Consider the following 19,146-nt stretch of genomic DNA (forward strand, 5'->3'; position numbering starts at 1 on the left):
AGTCTGGAAAACTTTAACCTGGTTACTCCTGAGTGTACACGTAATAATATTTAAACTGGGCATTAATGGACTGTAATGTAGTGGAAAATGGTAATGTTCTTCACTTTGGCTTTTAGAGTTTGAGCCTCCGCTGCCTCAACCAGACCCTGGACGTCAAAAAGCAAAGTGTCTGCTGGATAAATTTGAGGACAGCAGGAACTTTGCGTGATGCTGGGTAAGACAAAGCATCTTCCATGTCAGAGATCACTTCCTCTTTCCACCACCAACCCTCCATGTATAACATATGCACACATACATATACTTGTCTTTTTCTTTCCTTTTCACTTTTTTTTTTAACAACAACAAAAAAACCTCAAAACCCATCCCACAGAAAACTTGTCTTCTCCCTAAGCAGCAACGCTCATAAGCATCTTCCCACATCACTAACTATCCACTATACTCTTTTTAGTGAAATAGTACTCAGTTTTATGGATGTGCCATAATTCATTTAACGCATTCCCTATTGCTGGACATTGAGTCTGTTTCCAGAGTTTTGTTGTTATTCTCTTTGATATCTTAGTCTTAAGGGCCGGCCAGGTTTCTGTAGCAAGTAGACCCAAAATTGAAATGGCTCCAACCTGGCCCCCTTCTCTGTTGGAGCGGCGTGGCCGCACCTCTGTGAAATGGTGCAGGGAGCCGGACTCCTTCCGCCTTCCTGTCTCCTGTCTGCAGCATCTGCCCTCTGCAGGTCAGGCCTGGGTCATCCCGTCCACCGTCCACTCCACAGAAATGGACGAGGGCATGGCAGGCCTAGCAGTGGTGTTTGTCCCTCACTCACATTTTAGTGGGAAGGACTTGGTCCCAGGGCCCCAGCTAAGAGGAGGGGAGGCCAGTAAGGTAGTTTAGTGGGTGTCCTGCAGGGAGGAGGTGATGGGTTCTGGGAGAAAGCTGCTGGGCACTGGTGCAGCCCAGCCCTCTATGAATCTGCATGACATCACTCCCGCCTCCGCCCCCGCAACCTTCTACACACATCCTGGGACCGCAACCACAGGCCCACAGGCCCTCATCCGCCTTGAAGGCTGAGATGCCCAGATGACATGCAGTCCTATCTCCAGGTCTAGGAATTGCTTCTCTGACCTACACACAAACACACACGGAGAGGGGCAAGATAACCAGTACATCAATAGCTCGTGCCCAAGTAAAAGATGACATTTTATTTGAAGGGGGCAGCAGTGGAGCCCCCTGGGCTGCCCTAGGACAACCTCTACCCTGGTTGTGGGGGACATCCCTCTAAGAAACCCCAGTTCTGCCCCCAGAAGGCTCCTCACTGGCTGTCCCTCCCCGTGGCCTCAGGGGACACAGGCAGTGGAACATGTCCCTCCTCGGGGGTGAGCAGTCTTCACAGCCCTCTCTCCCTGCTGATAGTAACAGTTTCTGCAGGCTGTCATAAGGCTCCAGTCGGCCAGACTAATTTTTCTTTGATTACAGGATTTTCTCAGAAACCTAGTAGGCATCTGATCTCTTAAGACCTACTCAGTCTCACGTACCAGCCACCTGGATGGGAGCTTCCTGCATGTGCTAAGTCACTTCAGTCACGTCCAACTCTGCGACCCTATGGACTGTAGCCCACAAGGCTCCTCCGTCCATGGATTCTCCAGGCGAGAATACTGGAGTGGGTTGCCTTGCCCTCCTCCAGGGGATCTTCCCGACCCAGGGATTGAACCTGCGTCTCTTATGTCTCCTGCATGGGCAGGGGGTCCTTTTCCACTAGTGCCACCCGGGATGGGCGCCTCCGACTGACTTATTTTTGGCATCCTCACTCCCACAGCCACCTGTCTCAACCTAAGAGCATTTACCTTGAGGTCATAACACTAAAGACGACTCTTAACCTGCTTTTTGCAACAGAATTAGATCCCCTTTTTTGGCTTAATGAGAGGCTTTAGCTTCTCCCCTTGGCTCATCCATCTCGGTACTGCTTTCAGCTCCCCAGTGTAGACCAGCTAGTCTTCTCCTGGCTCACCATTTCTGTGTTCATCAGCTAATGGCAGCAGGGAGCCAGCCACACGCAGGACTGTCCCCAGAGCTGCAGCTCGGCAGGCCAGTATGGGCCTCCAGGTTATCACAGGCAGCAGGTGACAGAGGACCCACAGGCTCCGGGCTCCCGTGTCTGTGTTGCTGGCCCCTCCCCGCAGCCTCTGAACAAGTGCTGCATCTGCATGGGTTAGGTTTTCGCCTCGGGGGCACCATTTCCAGCCCGTCCTTGCACAGACTCTCTGCTACTGTCCCCCCATCCCTCCACACAGCCCTCTGAGGCTGGGTGGGACCCTGGCAGAATGCCCCATGCCCAGCTCCCTTCTTCAGGGTCTACTTCTGGCCTCTGGGAAGGGTACCTTGACCTGCCACGTGTAGGACAGCCCGCTTTTGCCATGGCTTACCTGCCACTGCCAGGTAGCACCTGCTAAGCTCTTGACTTTGGACTTCATCCAAGCTCCTCCGGGCACCTATCAGTCTGTCCTGCTTCTCTTTAGATCTCCTTCGATCAGCGTTAACTGAGGCGAGGGAGAGGGAAATGCCCACCCTCAACGCCCACCACTCACTATCAGCCCCGTAGCCTTCCCCACATTGTGCCCTTGAGGCGAGTGAAACAGACACATATAGGAATGACATGTTGAGTTAGGGGATTTCACCTATATGCACAGGCTTCCCTGGTGGCTCAGACAGTAAAGGATCTGACTGCAATGCGGAAGACCCGGGTCCAATTCCTGGGTTGGGAAGATCCCCTCGAGAAGGGAATGACAACCCACTCCAGTATTCTTGCCTGGAGAATCCCATGGACAGAGGAGCTTGATGGGCTACAGTCCATGGAATGTCTTACTTTGGGCTTCCTAGAAACTCTCCAATGATGGAGTTTTCCAAGACACCTCTCGTAACCTATAGATACGTTCTATATAGGGAGGTTTCTGGCAGTTTTCATTGTCATAATTTACATACCATAAAGTTCACCATTTAAAAATGTACCACTGGGAACTTCCCTTGTAATCCAGTAGTTAAGACTCTGTGTGCCCAGTGCAGAGAGCTCAGGTTCGATCCCTGGTTAAGGAACTAGAATCCCACCGTGCCACAACTAAGCCCACATGAGGCAACGAAGATCCCCTTCATGATGCAACTAAGACCTGGTGCAGCCAGAAACAAAACAAAAACCCAGCCAACCAATTTATGTAAAAAGTAAAATGTACCGCTCAGTGGTTTTTAGTATCTGCAAAATTATGCAATTTTCACTATCTAATTCCAGAACATTATCATCACTCCAGAAAGAGACCCCATAGCCATTAGTAATCACTCCCCATTCCTCCTTGCCCCAGACCCCCGACAACCACTTTCTGTCTCTATAGATTTATAGCATTTTTTAAATAAAAAATAATATCTATGTAGAATATCTCCAAGTATTCAGCTTGATAAATTTTTAAAAACTGAACATAGCATGTAACTCAAGAACTAGCTCAAGAAATAGAGTGTTACCAACCCCTTGAGAGCAGGCCTTCTGCTCACTTCTAGTTATTAACCCCTCTTTGTCCCACAGTAGCTACCATTCTGATTTCAAATAGCACGGATTAGTTTCGCCTGCCTTTTAAATTTATATAAATGGTATTAAGATAAGTATGTCTGTGTGTGGCTTCTTTCAGTCACCATGTATTGTGGGATTCATCCATATTGTTATTTTTGTAGACAATTCTGTTTTGTACTGTAGTATTTCATGGTATGAAGGTATCACAGTTTATTTATCTACTGTATTATGTCTGGATACTTGGGCAGCCTCTAATTTGGGCTATTGGATAGTTCTGCTGTGAACATTCTAGCGTCGTGCGTGTCTCTTGATGAACCTGGGTATGCATTTCTGTTGAGTTTATACCCAAGAGTTTCATTGATGGTCACAGCACCTGAATGTATTCAACTCTTGTAGAACTATCAACAGTTTTCCAAAATGCTTGTCTAATTTATTTGCCCATCGGCAGTACCTGAAAGCTCTGGTTACTGCATTTCCTGACTGACTCTTCATATTCTTTCGTTTTCACCTTTCTGGTGGTATCTCATTGTGTTTTTTTAATTTTCATTTTCCTGAAGATTAGCAAGGTTGAGCACCTTTGCATATGTTCATTGACCATCTGGATATCTTTTTTTTTTTTTTAATGAAACCTGTTCAAATATTTTGCATATTTTCCTGTTGGGTTTTCTTATTGATTTGTAAGAGTTCTTTACATCTTTACATGTCTTGGAAATAAGTCCTTTTTCAGATATATGGAATGCAAGTATTTTCCTCCCACTTTGTGATTTGCCCAACAAATGTTAATAACAAAAGCAATGGAAACAACCTCAATGGCCAGTTGAAAGGCACAAGCCGAATGAATAACATAAGATAAAATACTGTGAAAATCCATATGTGCTAATATGGAACAATGTCTAAGACATATGAAATGAAAACTGCAAGGTGCTTCATTTGTACATTAAAAAAATATAAAAATTCTAGAAGGATACAGAAGAGCCTGCTCACACACAGACTGCCTGTCTGGGAAGAAAGGCTTACTTTTTTCATGCTGTTTAAATTTTTACTCTGTGTATGTTGGGCTTCCCTGGTGGCTCAGTTGGTAAAGAATTGGTCTGCAGTGCAGGAGACTCGGGTTCAATCCCTGGGTCAGAGAGATCCCCTGGAGAAGAGAATGGCAACCCACTGCAGTACTCTTGCCTGGAGAATCCCATGTACAGTGGAGCCTGGTGGGCTACAGTCTAGGGGGGGACTAGAAGGATACAGAAGAGATTGCTCACCATAGTTTAGCCTGTTTGGGAAGAAAGGCTTACTTCTCTAAACTCTTTCATGCTCTTTAAATTTTTACTCTGTATATGTTAGATATTTTACATCTATTTAAAACAATTAAGTAAAAAACAAATAGCAATTGATGCTAATAAAATGCAGCAGTTTGGTGATCGCATGACTGGTGTTGTTTCTGTTCCCCCTGCAGCACTTTGGACGATACCACCTACGAAAGACTGGCCGAGGAGACGCTGGACTCCTTAGCAGAGTTTTTTGAAGATCTTGCAGACAAACCGTACACGTCTGAAGACTATGATGTCTCCTTTGGGGTACCTCTTTTCTTCTCTTCATTCTTCTATATCCTCCCTAAGAATTTTAGCTCACTGAGATAGAGAATTCCTTTCCGGTAGTGTGCAGTTGTGGATGGGGCCAAAAGACTGGAGTTCTGGTTTCAGCTGCACCAGTCTTGTGACCTCAGGCATCACTCAGCCTCTCCGAGCCCTCATTTTTCCTAAAAATACAGACTTTGAACCTTTACTCAATACCCATGATGGTAAATAAGGGAGGAACCCAGGCATGTGTTTGTGTAGCAAGACAGCCCTCATCATGCAGGCATGGAGAACACTGAACTAGACTGCTACTTCTTAAGCCAGGTGAGAGATTGCCCAAGATGTATTCAGACTAGACATGTGCCTCACTCCCTGGAAATTCAGGGTGCAGTCCTAGGAAGCCTGTTTTTGAAAAGCTCACCTGAGATTCTAAAGAGCACCTTTGGGTCGCACCTCTAGGAATATTTGATTGGTCTAGGGTGTGGCCCAAGCCAGGAATTGAGGTTTTTGAAGTTTGTAGAGTAACTCCCCAGATGCTTCATCCAGGGCTGGATGAAACTTAAACCTCAGATCCTAGAAGCCCAGGTAGTGCTGGTGTGTATCAGCTGGCCACCAGGTGGCAGACTCGAGTTAGGGTCAGCCTTTGAATTTATGGAGAATTATTGCCTAGGCCTTAGGGAGCAGCTCTTTATGGCCAGTGGGAGCAAATCCCCTGCAGAAGTTAATCCTCTTGACAGCAATTAATTAATACCAGGAAATGTCATGAAGTGTGCATTTGGGATTAAATCATAGGGTTATTTAGGACAACCAGCTGTCAGGCTAAAGTGATAGAAATGGTATTGGATATTGCTGTTAGGGGTGCTGGATAGAAAAAGGACTCCATCAGATGGAGCAGGTGTCAAGCCTGGTTGTAAGGACAGTAAGGGACTTGGCAGTATTGGGGCAGGGCAGGAAAGGATTAAATGCCTTCCAGGTGGATTCGTTGGAAGCTGTCAGCACCAGAAAATGCAGCAGTGCCCAGGCTGGGCTGTGGACGTGCTTATGCAGGCAGCCTCAGAAGGGAGAGATACCAGGGAACCCATACAGACTGGCCCTCCAACCTGACCATCTGTGGGATGATTAGAGCTAGGGGAAGCGACAGGTCTCATCTCCCCCAGCCTCCTTCCTGGGTGCGGTAACTATAGGGAAACCAAGTCTCAGGCTAAGCTCTGCCACACTTGCAGACACCCTACCTGTTCCTGTAGGATTAGTGAAGCACGTCCCTGCTTGACTCAAATACTTTACCCAACAGTTTCCTTAGAAGCGAAGGTGCCAGTATTGTAGCAGCTGGATTCTGCTTCCCTCACGAGGCAGGCAACAAAAGCTTGTGCTCAGTGCGGGGTCAGGACCTTCCCTCTCTTCACAGGGTCTCTCTGAAGAGTGACTCAGCTGCTGCTCTTGCCCATTTGTGCAAGGGAAGAGGCACCTGAGTTTTTCCAGCCAATCCATACACTGTGTCTTGAGTGCCATTCTCCTCACTAGAGCAGTGTATCTAGTAAATCATTTGCTAGGAGAATCTCTAGTGTAGATGCAGAAGGCTAATGGCATTTAGTAGCTCCCTCTGTTGCTGGGCTACCTCAGTGTGAATTTCTGATCAGAGTCCTCCAGGTGCTCACTAACTTATGTATTTCACATGTAAGATAAGTTAGTTGGCATTACATTATAGACGGTAGAATACCTGTAACACCATTAGTTGGTTGGAGCACAGCCTTTCCCTGCCCTGAGTCAGCTGTCACCTCCTCTGCAGACCTCGTAGACGCGCCAGGCGGACACCACCCGCCCTCCTTGCCCATCACTCTTGAGTTTGATACTGACACCCTCTGCTGTAACTGTCTCTTTACACACCAGCTCCCATGGCTACAGTGAGCTCCTTGGCAGCTGGGACACTGTCCACTCCTGGTCTTCCAATGCCTAGAACATTGCCAGGTACATAGCAGGGACTTAAGAAATGTCAATTCACTGTATAAATGAAATGAGACTCACCTCCTTTTCCAGAACATACTGTCAGTGATGGCACTCAGCATGTAGAACTGTTTTATCAACTATTGGCCAAATAGGCAAATGAAAGCAATACTCTAGATAAGCCTGTTCCCTTCTGTTCGCTTCTGTGGACTGGGAGACATGGGCAGTGTCGTGGCTCTTGTGTTGTCGGGGTGGGGCAGGTCATGTGGTTGTCAGTGTCTGGGTCCAGGCCTCATCCCTTACTAGTTATGGTTATCAGAGGAACTGCCTGCAGGAGCCAAAGCCCCACCCATGGCTACGTAACCATGGAGTCGCTGCACTTGACCCAGGAAACTGCGACAAACACCGTGCTATTTAGAGTTACCTCCAAGCTGCCTTGTTTTCTTTCCAGGTGGAGCCCTAGCTTCTTAGTCACTTTAAATAGAATTTACCGGTTGCCATGTCCTTCATTCACTGAGTCTTCTGCATATTATTGCCATAGACAGAGGCTTCTTTCTTAACCATTTGGGGATGAGGACACCCTGTGAGACTCTGACTGCTCTGGATCTTCCCTGAGCAAAACTTCTATGTATCCCTAGGAGTTTCTGCTTCCAGGGCTGTGCTGCTTGCAGAGCCCTGAAGACCACCTCTGGGTCCTAGGTCATGCACCCCTGCTCGGAGGTAGCACTTTATTGGATATGGCGACAGAGGGCCTGGCCTAGCATCCTGCATTTGTACTTTATTCCTAGAATGCTCAAGTGAATTATTTAACCATGAGGGCAGGTCCTTTAGCTGTAAAGTGGGTGACAGTAACCTCCTCTTCTCCAGGTGTATTTTAGGATTAAGTGAAACAATGTAGGTAAAAGCGCTGTATATTCATTATTCTTATTCCTTAAGGGGAAGTCAGTGTCCGTTTTAGGAGTGGGGGAAGTCACATGCATATAGGTGCGTGTTAGTCGTTCAGTCGTTTCTGACTCTTTGCGATCCCATGGACTGTAGCCTGCCAGGCTCCTCTCCATGGGATTCTCCAGGCAAGCCTACTGGAGGAGGTTGCCGTTCCCTTCTCCCAGGTATCAAACCCAGGTCTCCCACATTGCAGTCAGATTCTTTACTGCTTCCCTGAGCCACCAGGGAAGCCTATTCATATAGGTGAAATCCCCAACTCAACATGTCATTCCCATACGTGTCTGTTTCTACAAATGAGCTGATAACAACGGAAATGACTATTTTTGCTTCCACTGATGCTGCCAGTCGGAATCAAGCCTCACCTCTTGTGACTGGGGGCTGCTTCCACTGGTCAGTGTCTGGATGTCAGGAGCTAAGTACTGCCTCTCTCTCCCACTGCCCCATATTGATATCTGCCCACTCTCCCCGAGTAGACACTCAGATTGCTCCTTAAGGAATAACATTAATGAACAAAAAGCTCTCTTTTATCTGGGTTACTTGCAGATGGTTCCAAAAGCATTAAGAATTCCTGGGGAACCAGTAATGCAGCTAGTTTCCTTTGGAAATGGAAGAAGTTATAACAAATCTGGTCAGTGTATTAAAAAGCAAAGACATCACTTTGCCAACAAAGGTCCATCTAGTCAAAGCTATGGTTTTTCCAGTAGTCACATATGGATGTGAGAGTTGGACCATAAAGAAGGTTAAGTGCCAAAGAATTGATGTTTTCCAACTGTGGTGTCGGAGAGGACTCTTAAGAGTCCCTTGGACTGCAAGGAGATTGAACCAGTCAATCCTAAAGGAAATCAACCCTGAATATTCATTGAAAGAACTGATGCTGAAGCTGAAGCTCCAATACTTTGGCCAACTGATGGCAAAGAGCCAACTCTTTGGAAAAGACCCTGATGATGGGAAAGATGGAGGGCACAAGGAGAAAGAGGCGACAGAGGATGAGAATGTTGGATGGCATCACCAACTGGATGCATGAGTTTGAGCAAGCTCTGGGAGATACTGAATGACAAGGAAGCCTGGCGAGCTGTAGTTCATGGGGTCGCAAAGAGTCAGACACGACTTAGCAACTGAACCACCTCAGTAGAAAACTCTAATTGTGCACAATGAACAGGAGGGGGCATAGTTGAGCGTTGCCTTGTGTGACCTTGCCCTTCATGTTCCAGGGGTTATCACAGTGCCTGGTTATCATCCACGTGGTTCATTCATCAGGTTTTTTAAAATCCATGTTTTTCGCACAAATATTGAAAATGCTAGGATGAAAAAACAAATCTGCTCTCAGGGGGCTTAAAGTAGTGGAGGAAAGGAGCAGGTGAGCAGCAAGGTGGCAGCTGAGATACAGTGAGGAAAACACACACAGGCCACAGTCCCAGCTGAGGGGTGTGAGGGTAACCTTCCCAGAATGGCCTCAGTTCTCCCATCAGCCCCCGCTCCTTGAACTGTCTCTGAAGGGGGCGGAGCAGCTGTTGCCCTAAGGAAGCTGGGAGACCGTTCACTCCTAGACTTGGTGCCCTGCCTTTTCCGCTGCATCAAGTACCGCCTAGGTGTAGCGTCACAACAGGACATTTAAGGGCCGCAAATAGGTCAAATTCGAAGAAATTATGTCTTGATTCCTTGAGTCTATTATATGGAAAAATAAGCCATAAACTGTATATATGGAGGGGGAAATGAGTGACTGTGATGGGTACAGACCTTCTCTTTGAGGTGATGGAAATAGCCTGGAATTAGATAGTGAGGATGTTTGCACACTTTATGAAAACACTGTGACATGCTGCTGCTGCTGCTGCTAAGTCACCTCAGTCGTCTCCGACTCTGTGCGACCCCATAGATGGCAGCCCACCAGGCTGCCCCGTCCCTGGGATTCTCCAAGCAAGAACACTGGAGTGGGTTGCCATTTCCTTCTCCAATGCGTGAAAGTGAAGTCGCTCAGTCATGTCTGACTCTTAAAAACTACCAAATTATACAGTTGTAAGAAACTGTGAAATATAAGTGAAAGATAGTCCTAACAAAATAATACAGATAGGTTTCAGGGGAAAAAAAAAGAAAATTTAAAGCAAACTTGCGTGATCATAGCCCTGCACTTTAAAACTGGCAGCTGAACACTACCCTGGTGGTCCACGGCTTGACACTCTGCATTCCCAGTGCAGGAGCTTGGTTTGATCCCTGGTCAGGGAACTAGATCCTGCATGTCATAACTAAGACCTAGTACAGCTAAATTAAAAACAAACAAAAGAACTGGCAGCAGATGCCTGAGCTGATATCACTGATTAACGGCACTGAGAGAGCACTTGTGTTGTGGGAAGAACAGCATATTCTGGGCTGGAACAGACCTGGATTTGAGATCAGCTTTCCCAGTGGCTAAGTTTTCTTTGTTACCCTGTCCCTTTGTTGTCCTCATCTGTAAAACTGGGATAATGATTTCCACCTCCCGATGGTTATGATCCTGATCGTAGAGGAAACAGTTTTACACAGAGTGCACAGCAGTGCCTGGCACAGAGCAGGTACTGAAAAATATAGATGCCATTTCTGTGGATGTCTTCATTTTGTTTACAACATTTATATTTCCAATGTCTCTATAATTTTGCTACATTTCTTTTTCACTGAAAAAAAATCATTAAAAATATAACCCACTAGTGTCCTCCCCATCCCCTGCCTATCAGTTATATTATTATTGGCACTCTCTCCACCTTTTCAATAGCGCTTTGTGTTTGCAAACCAAACACAAAACGTTCTAAGAACCACTGGGGATCCGCTGGTGGACAGGGACTCTGAAAGGCTGCCTGTCAGAGGGCCGTGCAGGGGTTGGGGAGCAGCAAGGCTTAGCCATGGAGCTGTTTCTTGAATATGCTGTGCAGTCTAGAGAGATCTCAGGCCTAAGGAGTAAGAGGCTCCTTTGTTGAAAGAGGGTTTTCAAATTTAAATGAGCATTTATTGGGCAAAGATAAGACCAACCGGCCTTTTGAAGAATTCAAGGCTCCTGGAGAGGAATATAAAGCTGGAGAGGGGCATCTGAAAAACTTGTGAGCTGCTCTGGTGGGGGGCGAGGGGGGTGGGGTGCAGTGGATAAGAGCCGCGGTATGCAGAGGGTCTGCTTTCTGCCAGCGGAGCTGAGGCTGCTGCTGGGTGGCGGCTGGATGGCTTCCTTCTCTCTTGCCTTTTCTTCCTTTCTTCAGTCATGAACTTGGTCTGCCCGGGTTTGTGCTGACTGGGACTGCAGCAGAGTTGGTGCCTGCGTCTTTTAACGTCTCTAATATGTTCTGGCCCGTCGTTGAGAAACCAAGGCAGCAGTCAGGATGCTGATCCTTTCCTTTGTCGGCTGCAGTAGAGCCATTGAGCACTCCTGTCTTCTTACCTCAGGAAGGGAATAAGGATATTCTTTGCCTTGTCCACCTCAGAGGGAATGAGGGAAAACACTCTGACATATGTGTCGTTGTGATTACTCATCATCTGATTCCAAGAGCAGTGCTCTTTCTGCGTGATCTAATTCCGAAAACTAAATTAAAGACAGTTCCTTTTTGGTGTATGTTGTGCTCTGGTGTAAACGCAGTGTTGAGATGTAACAGAAGAGGAGGCAGCTATGACACAGTGATAACCCTGTCTTGTTTTACTTCCTCATGCTTTTCTCCACCTGATGCACCAGAGTGGTGTTCTAACAGTTAAACTGGGTGGAGATCTAGGTACCTACGTGATCAACAAGCAGACTCCAAACAAGCAAATCTGGTTATCTTCACCATCCAGGTATGTCCGGAAGTCAAAGTCTCTCACAGTTTAGCTTGTTTGAAACATGACCTGGTAGACTGCTTAAGAAGTGTCACCCTCGTGTATTAGCACCTATGTAAGGCAACCTTTCCTGAGGTTTTACAGCATGTCTCAGGCTCAGTAGGAAGGTTTATTCTGATGATTATGTGGCTGCTATAAGCAGATATCAGGATATTAACAAGATTGGAAGTGAAAAACTTTCGGAACCCACCTTGCCGGTTTTTCTCTATGAAAAAGCCACCTTTGCTATTACAGCACGTGAACAAGTTGCACTTTGTCTTCAAAGCGCGTTAAAGTTTGACCTCTGGTCGGTTTTGAGCACCTCAATTAAAAGTTAGTTGAATTCCACTTGCAGAACTGGGCTGTGTGCTCTGTGGAGGCTGGAGAGTGTTTTAAACTGTACTTCCAGGGCATCCCATCCCTCCTACCTTTTTCATTGATGTGCTTTCAGTCTAGCAGAATAAAAGGCTGTTTTGGAGACCTTCTGTGCTGCGTTTCACGGCCTGAGAATGTGCAGGGAGAGCGGGTCCCTCGTCCCTCGAGCTGCTGTTGAAGTGGTTGTAAGAAAGTAAAAGGAGAGACGCCCACAAAGAGCTCTCAGAACAACCTTCCCGGTCCTTCACTAGCACTGCCAAAGAGAACACTCAGGCTGTGAGTTGGGAAAGGCCCGGATACAACTAGCATGGAATTCTTTGAAAGCCTCACAGTGCTTGCATTTTTTTAAAGAAAAGCATTTAACTCTTTCCCTGCCTCAGTATTGACATCACTTTTAGGTAGTTAATATTAATTGTTTATGGTGCTGTAATGTGTGATTCTTTGTTCAAACTAAATCAAGCCTTAGGCTTCGTTCATCCCAGCCTCATCTAGGAAGAATGTTATCATTCAAGAAAAACTAATTCCAAGGAAGCGCTCATTTCTAGCCAGGTGCTTATTCACAGACTGTCTTGCTTTTAGATCCAACTCACTTGAAGCTGAGGGAGACTTTACCCTGTGTGGGCCAATTAGCCTGTTCTCTTTGGTCTCAAGCAGCCACCTCGACCCTTCCTGTGGCCATGCATCAGGGCTGCAGTCTTATCCTTCGTCTCCAGAGGAATCAGGGCGAGAAACTGGGTGCACCAGCTCAAATCCAGCCATCAGCTTTGGGGATCAGTGGCTCTGAAATAGCAGGCAGAGCACCAGAACCAACTGTGCTGCCTCCACTAAAAGAATTCCCTCGTGTTGTATCTTGAGACTGAAAAGTCCTTATCGCATTTGGACACGCCTACCAGCAACAGGATCTTACCTCAGGCATGTTTAGAAAAATATTCTTCTGGATGATAACAAATTTTGAGAAATCCTAAGTTTTTTGTTTTTTGTTTTTAAATTCACAGTGGGAATCTGGAAAGAAAATATGCCACGCAGCCTTTTACTATCATGAAAATACTATGTTCCTCATAAAAAAAAAGTTATTTTCTACTCAATTTTTCACATTGGCCCAAAATAACCTTTCCTAGGGCTGCTTTTCTGATATTATAGGGCTTTTTATTTTATTTTATGGCATGTGGGATCTCAGAGAAGGCGATGGCACCCCACTCCAGTACTCTTGCCTGGAAAATCCCATGGACGGAGGAGCCTGGTAGGCTGCAGTCCATGGGGTTACGAAGAGTCTGACACGACTAAGCAACTTCCCTTCCACTTTTCACTTTCATGCATTGGAGAAGGAGATGGCAACCCACTCCAGTGTTCTTGCCTGGAGAATCCCAGGGACGGGGGAGCCTGGTGGGCTGCCATCCATGGGGTCGCACAGAGTCGGAGACGACTGAAGTGACTTAGCAGCAGCAGCAGCAGCAGCATGTGCTATCTTAGTTCCCCAACCAGGGATCAAACCCATGTCCCCTGCATTAGAAGCACAGAGTCTTAACCCCTGAACTGCCAGGGAAGTCCGGGGGCTTTTTAACTGACAACATTTCAGGTCAGAAGAAACACTGGCTATGCCTCAATACCTTGCTTGAGGACGTTAAAGGATGGAATAAAGGAGAGGTCTGGGTGGACAGCTGGGTGTCCGTGGCTGAGCACAGAGCCCTGGGCAGGGTGGAGGTGCCTGGACGTTCTCATGCTTGCCTGGTATCCTGGCAGCAAATCGGAGTCCAGAGCCAAGAAACCTGGCTTCGGTCCAGGTTATTATGCCTCTGTGTTTGGCTGTTTGTACATGGTAAAAGCCCAGTGCTTTTGGTTTGTCCCTTATATCCCATTAAGAAAGTGCCTTTGGTTGATAATACAGAAATCCTTGATGTTTCATAACCCTCAAAGATGCTTCCCTTCTGAACTTTCCTCCTCCCTGGCAAAGCTGTCCCAATGCTGCACTTTGGAGAAGCTCCCGTGAGCGCAGTTGGACTTGGCAGCCCCTTGCTTCCCGTGGGCTCCCAGTGTCCTCTGCTCCTTCCTCCATCAAGGCGTCACCCTGCAGTGCCATCAGTTGCTGGCACGTCCCCTCCTCCGTTAGACCCTGAGGAAGTAAAATTAATGGGCACAGGTTGTGTTGGTCTGGAATAATAAGACACTGTGAAACCTAGTCACACTGGGCCACACGGACACAGTGTTCCCAGCATGAAGTGCATGGGCTGTTCTTGTTCACTAGGTGAGCTTGAGATGGATGAACTAGCCCATCAGACTCTCACCTTCATGGATTTCAAATTGAATTAAGCAAATTGTTTTTAAAAAGATCAGTAGAGACGGTTACCAGGAGCTGGGAAGAGGAGTGAATAGACAGTAACCGCTTAATGGATGTGGAATTTCCTTTGGGTGATGAAAATGTTTTGAAACTAGATAGAGATAGTGGACGCCCAATGTTATGAAATGTACTGAAATGATGATAATAACATAGGTAAGGGGCAGATCATGCCAGTAGTGCATGAATGGCCGTCATCCAAAAGACACTGTCCTGATGTTTCACATGGACACATGACTCTACACATGGACATCACCAGATGGTTGACACCGAAATCAGATTGATTATATTCTCTGCAGCCAAAGATGGAGAAGCTCTATACAGTCAGCAAAAATAAGACCGGGAGCTGACTGTGGCTCACATCATGAACTCCTTATTGCCAAATTCAGACTAAAATTGAAGAAAGTGGAGAAAACCACTAGACCATTCAGGTATGACCTAAACCAAATCCCTTATGACTATACAATGGAAGTGAGAAATAGATTTAAGGGACTAGATCTGATAGACAGAATGCCTGATGAACTATGGATGGAGGTGACATTGTATAGGAGACAGGAATCAAGACCATCCCCAAGAAAAAGAAATGCAAAAAAGCAAAATGGATGTCTGAAGAGGCCTTACAAATGCTGTGAAAAGACAGGAAGTGAAAAGCAAAGGAGAAGAGGAAAGACAATTCCGTTTGAATGCAGAGTTCCAAAGAATAGCAAGGAAAGATAAGAAACCCTTCCTCAGTGATCGATGCAAAGAAATCCAGGAAAACAATAGAATGGGAAAGACTAGAGATCTCTTCCAAGAAAATTAGAGATACCAAGGGAACATTTCATGCAAAGATGGGCTCAATAAAGGACACAAATGGTATGGACCTAACAGAAGCAGAAGATATTAAGAAGAGGTGACAAGAATACAAAGAACTGTACAAAAAAAATCTTAATGACCCAGATAATCATGATGGTGTGATCACTCACCTAGAGCCAGACATCCTGGAATGTGAAGTCAAGTGGGCCTTAGAAAGCATCACTACGAACAAAGCTAATGGAGGTGATGGAATTCCAGTTGAGCTATTTCAAATCCTGAAAGATGATGCTGTGAAAGTGCTCCACACAGTATGTCAGCAAATATGGGAAACTCAGCAGTGCCCACAGGACTGGAAAGGGTCAGTTTTCATTCCAATCCCAAAGAAAGGCAATGCCAAAGAATGCTCAAACTACCGCACAATTGCACTCATTTCACATGCTAGTAAAGTAATGCTCAAAATTCTCCAAGCCAGGCTTCAGCAATACGTGAACCGTGAACTTCCAGATGTTCAAGCTGGTTTTAGGAAAGGCAGAGGAACCAGAGATCAAATGGCCAACATCCGCTGGATCATGGAAAAAGCAAGAGAGTTCCAGAAAAACATCTATTTCTGCTTTATTGACTATGCCAAGGCCTTTGACTGTGTGGATCACAATAAACTGTGGAAAATTCTGAAAGAGATAGGAATATCAGACCACCTGATCTGCCTCTTGAGAAATCTGTATGCAGGTCAGGAAGCAACAGTTAGAACTGGACATGGAATAGACTGGTTCCAAATAGGAAAAGGAGTACGTCAAGGCTGTATATTGTCACCCTGCTTATTTAACTTCTATGCAGAGTACATCATGAGAAATGCTGGACTGGAGGAAGTAGAAGCTGGAATCAAGATTGCCAGGAGAAATATCAATAACCTCAGATATGCAGATGACACCACCCTTATGGCAGAAAGTGAAGAAGAACTAAAGAGCCTCTTGATGAAAGTGAAAGAGGAGAGTGAAAAAGTTGGTTTAAAGCTCAACATTCAGAAAACGAAGATCATGGCATCTGGTCCCATCACTTCATGGCAGATAGATGTGGAAACAGTCCTGACTTTATTTTGGGGGGCTCCAAAATCACTGCAGATGGTGATTGCAGCCATGAAATTAAAAGACGCTTTCTCCTTGAAGGAAAGTAATGACTAACCTAGACAGCATATTAAAAAGCAGAGACATTACTTTGCCAACAAAGGTCCATCTAGTCAAGGCTATGGTTTTTCCAGTGGTCATGTATGGATGTGAGAGTTGGGAGTATAAAGAAAGCTGAGCACTGAAGAATTGATGCTTTTGAACTGTGGTGTTGGAGAAGACTCTTGAGAGTCCCTCGGACTGCAAGGAGATCCAACCAGTTCATCCTAAAGGAGATCAGTCCTGGGTGTTCATCGAAAGGACTGATGTTGAAGCTGAAACTCCAATACTTTGGCCACCTAATGCGAAGAGCTGACTCATTGGAAAAGACCCTGATGCTGAAAAGATTGAGGGCAGGAGGAGAAGGGGAAGACAGAGGATGAGATGGTTGGATGGCATCATCAACTAGATGGACATGGGTTTGGGTGGACTCCGGAGTTGGTGATGGACAGGGAGGCCTGGCGTGCTGCAGTTCATTGGGTCACAAAGAGTCGGACACAACTGAGCTGTGATATTTCAGGTTATCGAACTATCTGTGATATTTCAGGTTATCATATGTGACTTAGGAAAAGCAAAAGATCAGAATATGATAAATGGAGACTCATCAATAGGGTTGAAATGTTTTCAGGTCTTGAGCATTGTTCTATGAATTGTTCTTGAGGATAATGATGTAATTCTGCTTTTTTTAAAATTAGAGTTGATTTCACAATGTTGTGTTCGTTTCATGTATACAGCAAAATGACTCAGTTATATTAAATCAAGCCTAAGACTAGAAGTCAAATACATGCCTTGTTTATTGCCTTTTAGATCTTCACTACAGTCAATTTCTTCGTGACAGTTTCTTTGGAAGCTCAGTTGCTGTGAACTTACTCTGACTGTGTTTCGTCTTGCAGTGGCCCCAAGCGTTACGACTGGACTGGGAAAAACTGGGTATATTCCCACGATGGCATGTCCCTCCACGAGTTGCTGGCCACGGAGCTGACTCAAGCCTTAAAGACCAAGATGGACTTATCTGCTCTGGCCTACTCTGGAAAAGACACGTCCTGCCCAGCCCAATGCTAAAGACATGAAAAGCTCTAAAGCCAAGACCCCAGCCTTGTTCTGCAGCTGAATGGCTAGCTTTTTCCATTCCTGCCTTTGAGGACAGTTGCATTGTATGTAACAGCTCTGTGAAAAGACTGTGTCGCCTTCCACCCTGCCTCCTGAGTTTAGATTTTTAATTTCTGATTTCCTCCCTCACGTGATAGCCTTTATGTTTCATAATGTCTGTATGCCCATACCTTTATATATAACCTCACAACTAAGAAAAACAAGAAGGATAAGTTCTAGGAGGAGAAATTAATGGGCTTGACCATTCATTCTTTGAAGGACTTACTACAAAAACTGCATGAAGAGTATTTGGCCAATCTCATCATGCTATCTTCTAAATGAGACTTATTAAAGGGAAGCCTAAAATGTTCCTCCTCCTCATGAAAGTGTAAACACTTCTAAGCCCTTTAGTACTGAAGCATCAGTGGCAACTCGGGAACTGTCAAACAAAGACTATTTTCTCTTTGTGTTTTGTGACCCAGGGTGTGATGGGGCAACGCAGAAGTGTCTTCCATATGTGCATATATATGTACATATACATTTATGTATGTGTATACATATTTTTTTAAGGATTGGTATAGAAAAAGCTACTGAAACACAGGTCTGAGTATGCAAAAAGTCTCCCAAAGACCAGGGGGCAGGGAGCCATCTCCCTAATCTCGTGGATATAGTATAATAAACGAGGTCATGAAGCTAAGGAGGTGCTTGACAAATTGTGAAAGCCCACATAAATGAAAAGATGTTCGCGTAGCAGAATAAAAGTTAACTCTCAACTTTTAGGTTGTGAATAATTTTTTAATTCCACACCCGTTTCCTGTTTCCCCATTTCTATTCCCCTCCTACCTTAAAAGAACCTAATTATAAGAATGTGATCACTAAGCAAATGAAACTAACTCCTGAGCTTTGCTCTCCTGAATGTACACCATGCTTTGTCTAACCTGCTGATTCTTTTCTTAGATCAAAAGAAGTCAGACTAGCTCTCTACACCCAAAAGTTCCCCCAAAGCAATCCTGCAGGCAGATCACTCAGGCAAGGTAACTGACAAGAGAGCCAGGCAGTCTGCACTCAGTGGCGATGCAGAGCCCAGCCTCCTGCCTCGGTGATTTACTGAGCTGCTTCCCCCTCCATTTTTCCCATTAAAACTGTCCTGGCTGAGCAGAATCTTGCGAGTTGATCTCCGGACACAGATCCACTATCTCCCCAGACTGCCAGCTCTTCTAATTAAAGCACCTTTCTTTTCTTTAAAAACAAACAAACAAAAATATCTTGGTGTTAATGAAAGGAACCCTGGTGCTACACCTCGTTTAGGTGCTGAGACTTGGCTCAGCCCCAAAAGCAGTTGCCTGTCTCTGGGCAAGTTTCTCAGCCTCTCTGGACCTCTGTGTCCCTGCCTTAACAGAGAGGATGAAACTGGATAGAACAGAGTCGACTCCCAAGTCAGACATGCAGTAGTCCCATCAGGCAACTTTCCAGGCTAGCTTTAATTCCCTCTAGCAGAGGAGAAGACAGTGGACACTTTTTATAAGCTCCAGAGTAAGTATATGGTTCTGGGTTTAAGTCCACTTGAATTTCAGTTGAATTCATGTTCAT

General features: G+C 45.7%; 1 protein-coding gene across 1 annotated transcript in view; it reads left to right on the top strand.

The window, feature by feature from the left end:
* FXN (frataxin) overlaps window positions 1–18,335 on the top strand; it is a 22,643-nt gene extending 4,308 nt beyond the window's left edge. The window contains exons 2-5 of the mRNA XM_018052049.1: window positions 117–214; window positions 4,995–5,115; window positions 11,687–11,784; window positions 17,361–18,335. Of these exons, the coding sequence (XP_017907538.1) occupies window positions 117–214; window positions 4,995–5,115; window positions 11,687–11,784; window positions 17,361–17,529 (486 nt within the window). The 3' untranslated portion in view covers window positions 17,530–18,335. The remainder of the gene's footprint in view (window positions 1–116; window positions 215–4,994; window positions 5,116–11,686; window positions 11,785–17,360) is intronic.

This window comes from Capra hircus, chromosome 8, assembly GCF_001704415.2.
Source record: "Capra hircus breed San Clemente chromosome 8, ASM170441v1, whole genome shotgun sequence".
Lineage (NCBI taxonomy): Eukaryota > Metazoa > Chordata > Mammalia > Artiodactyla > Bovidae > Capra > Capra hircus.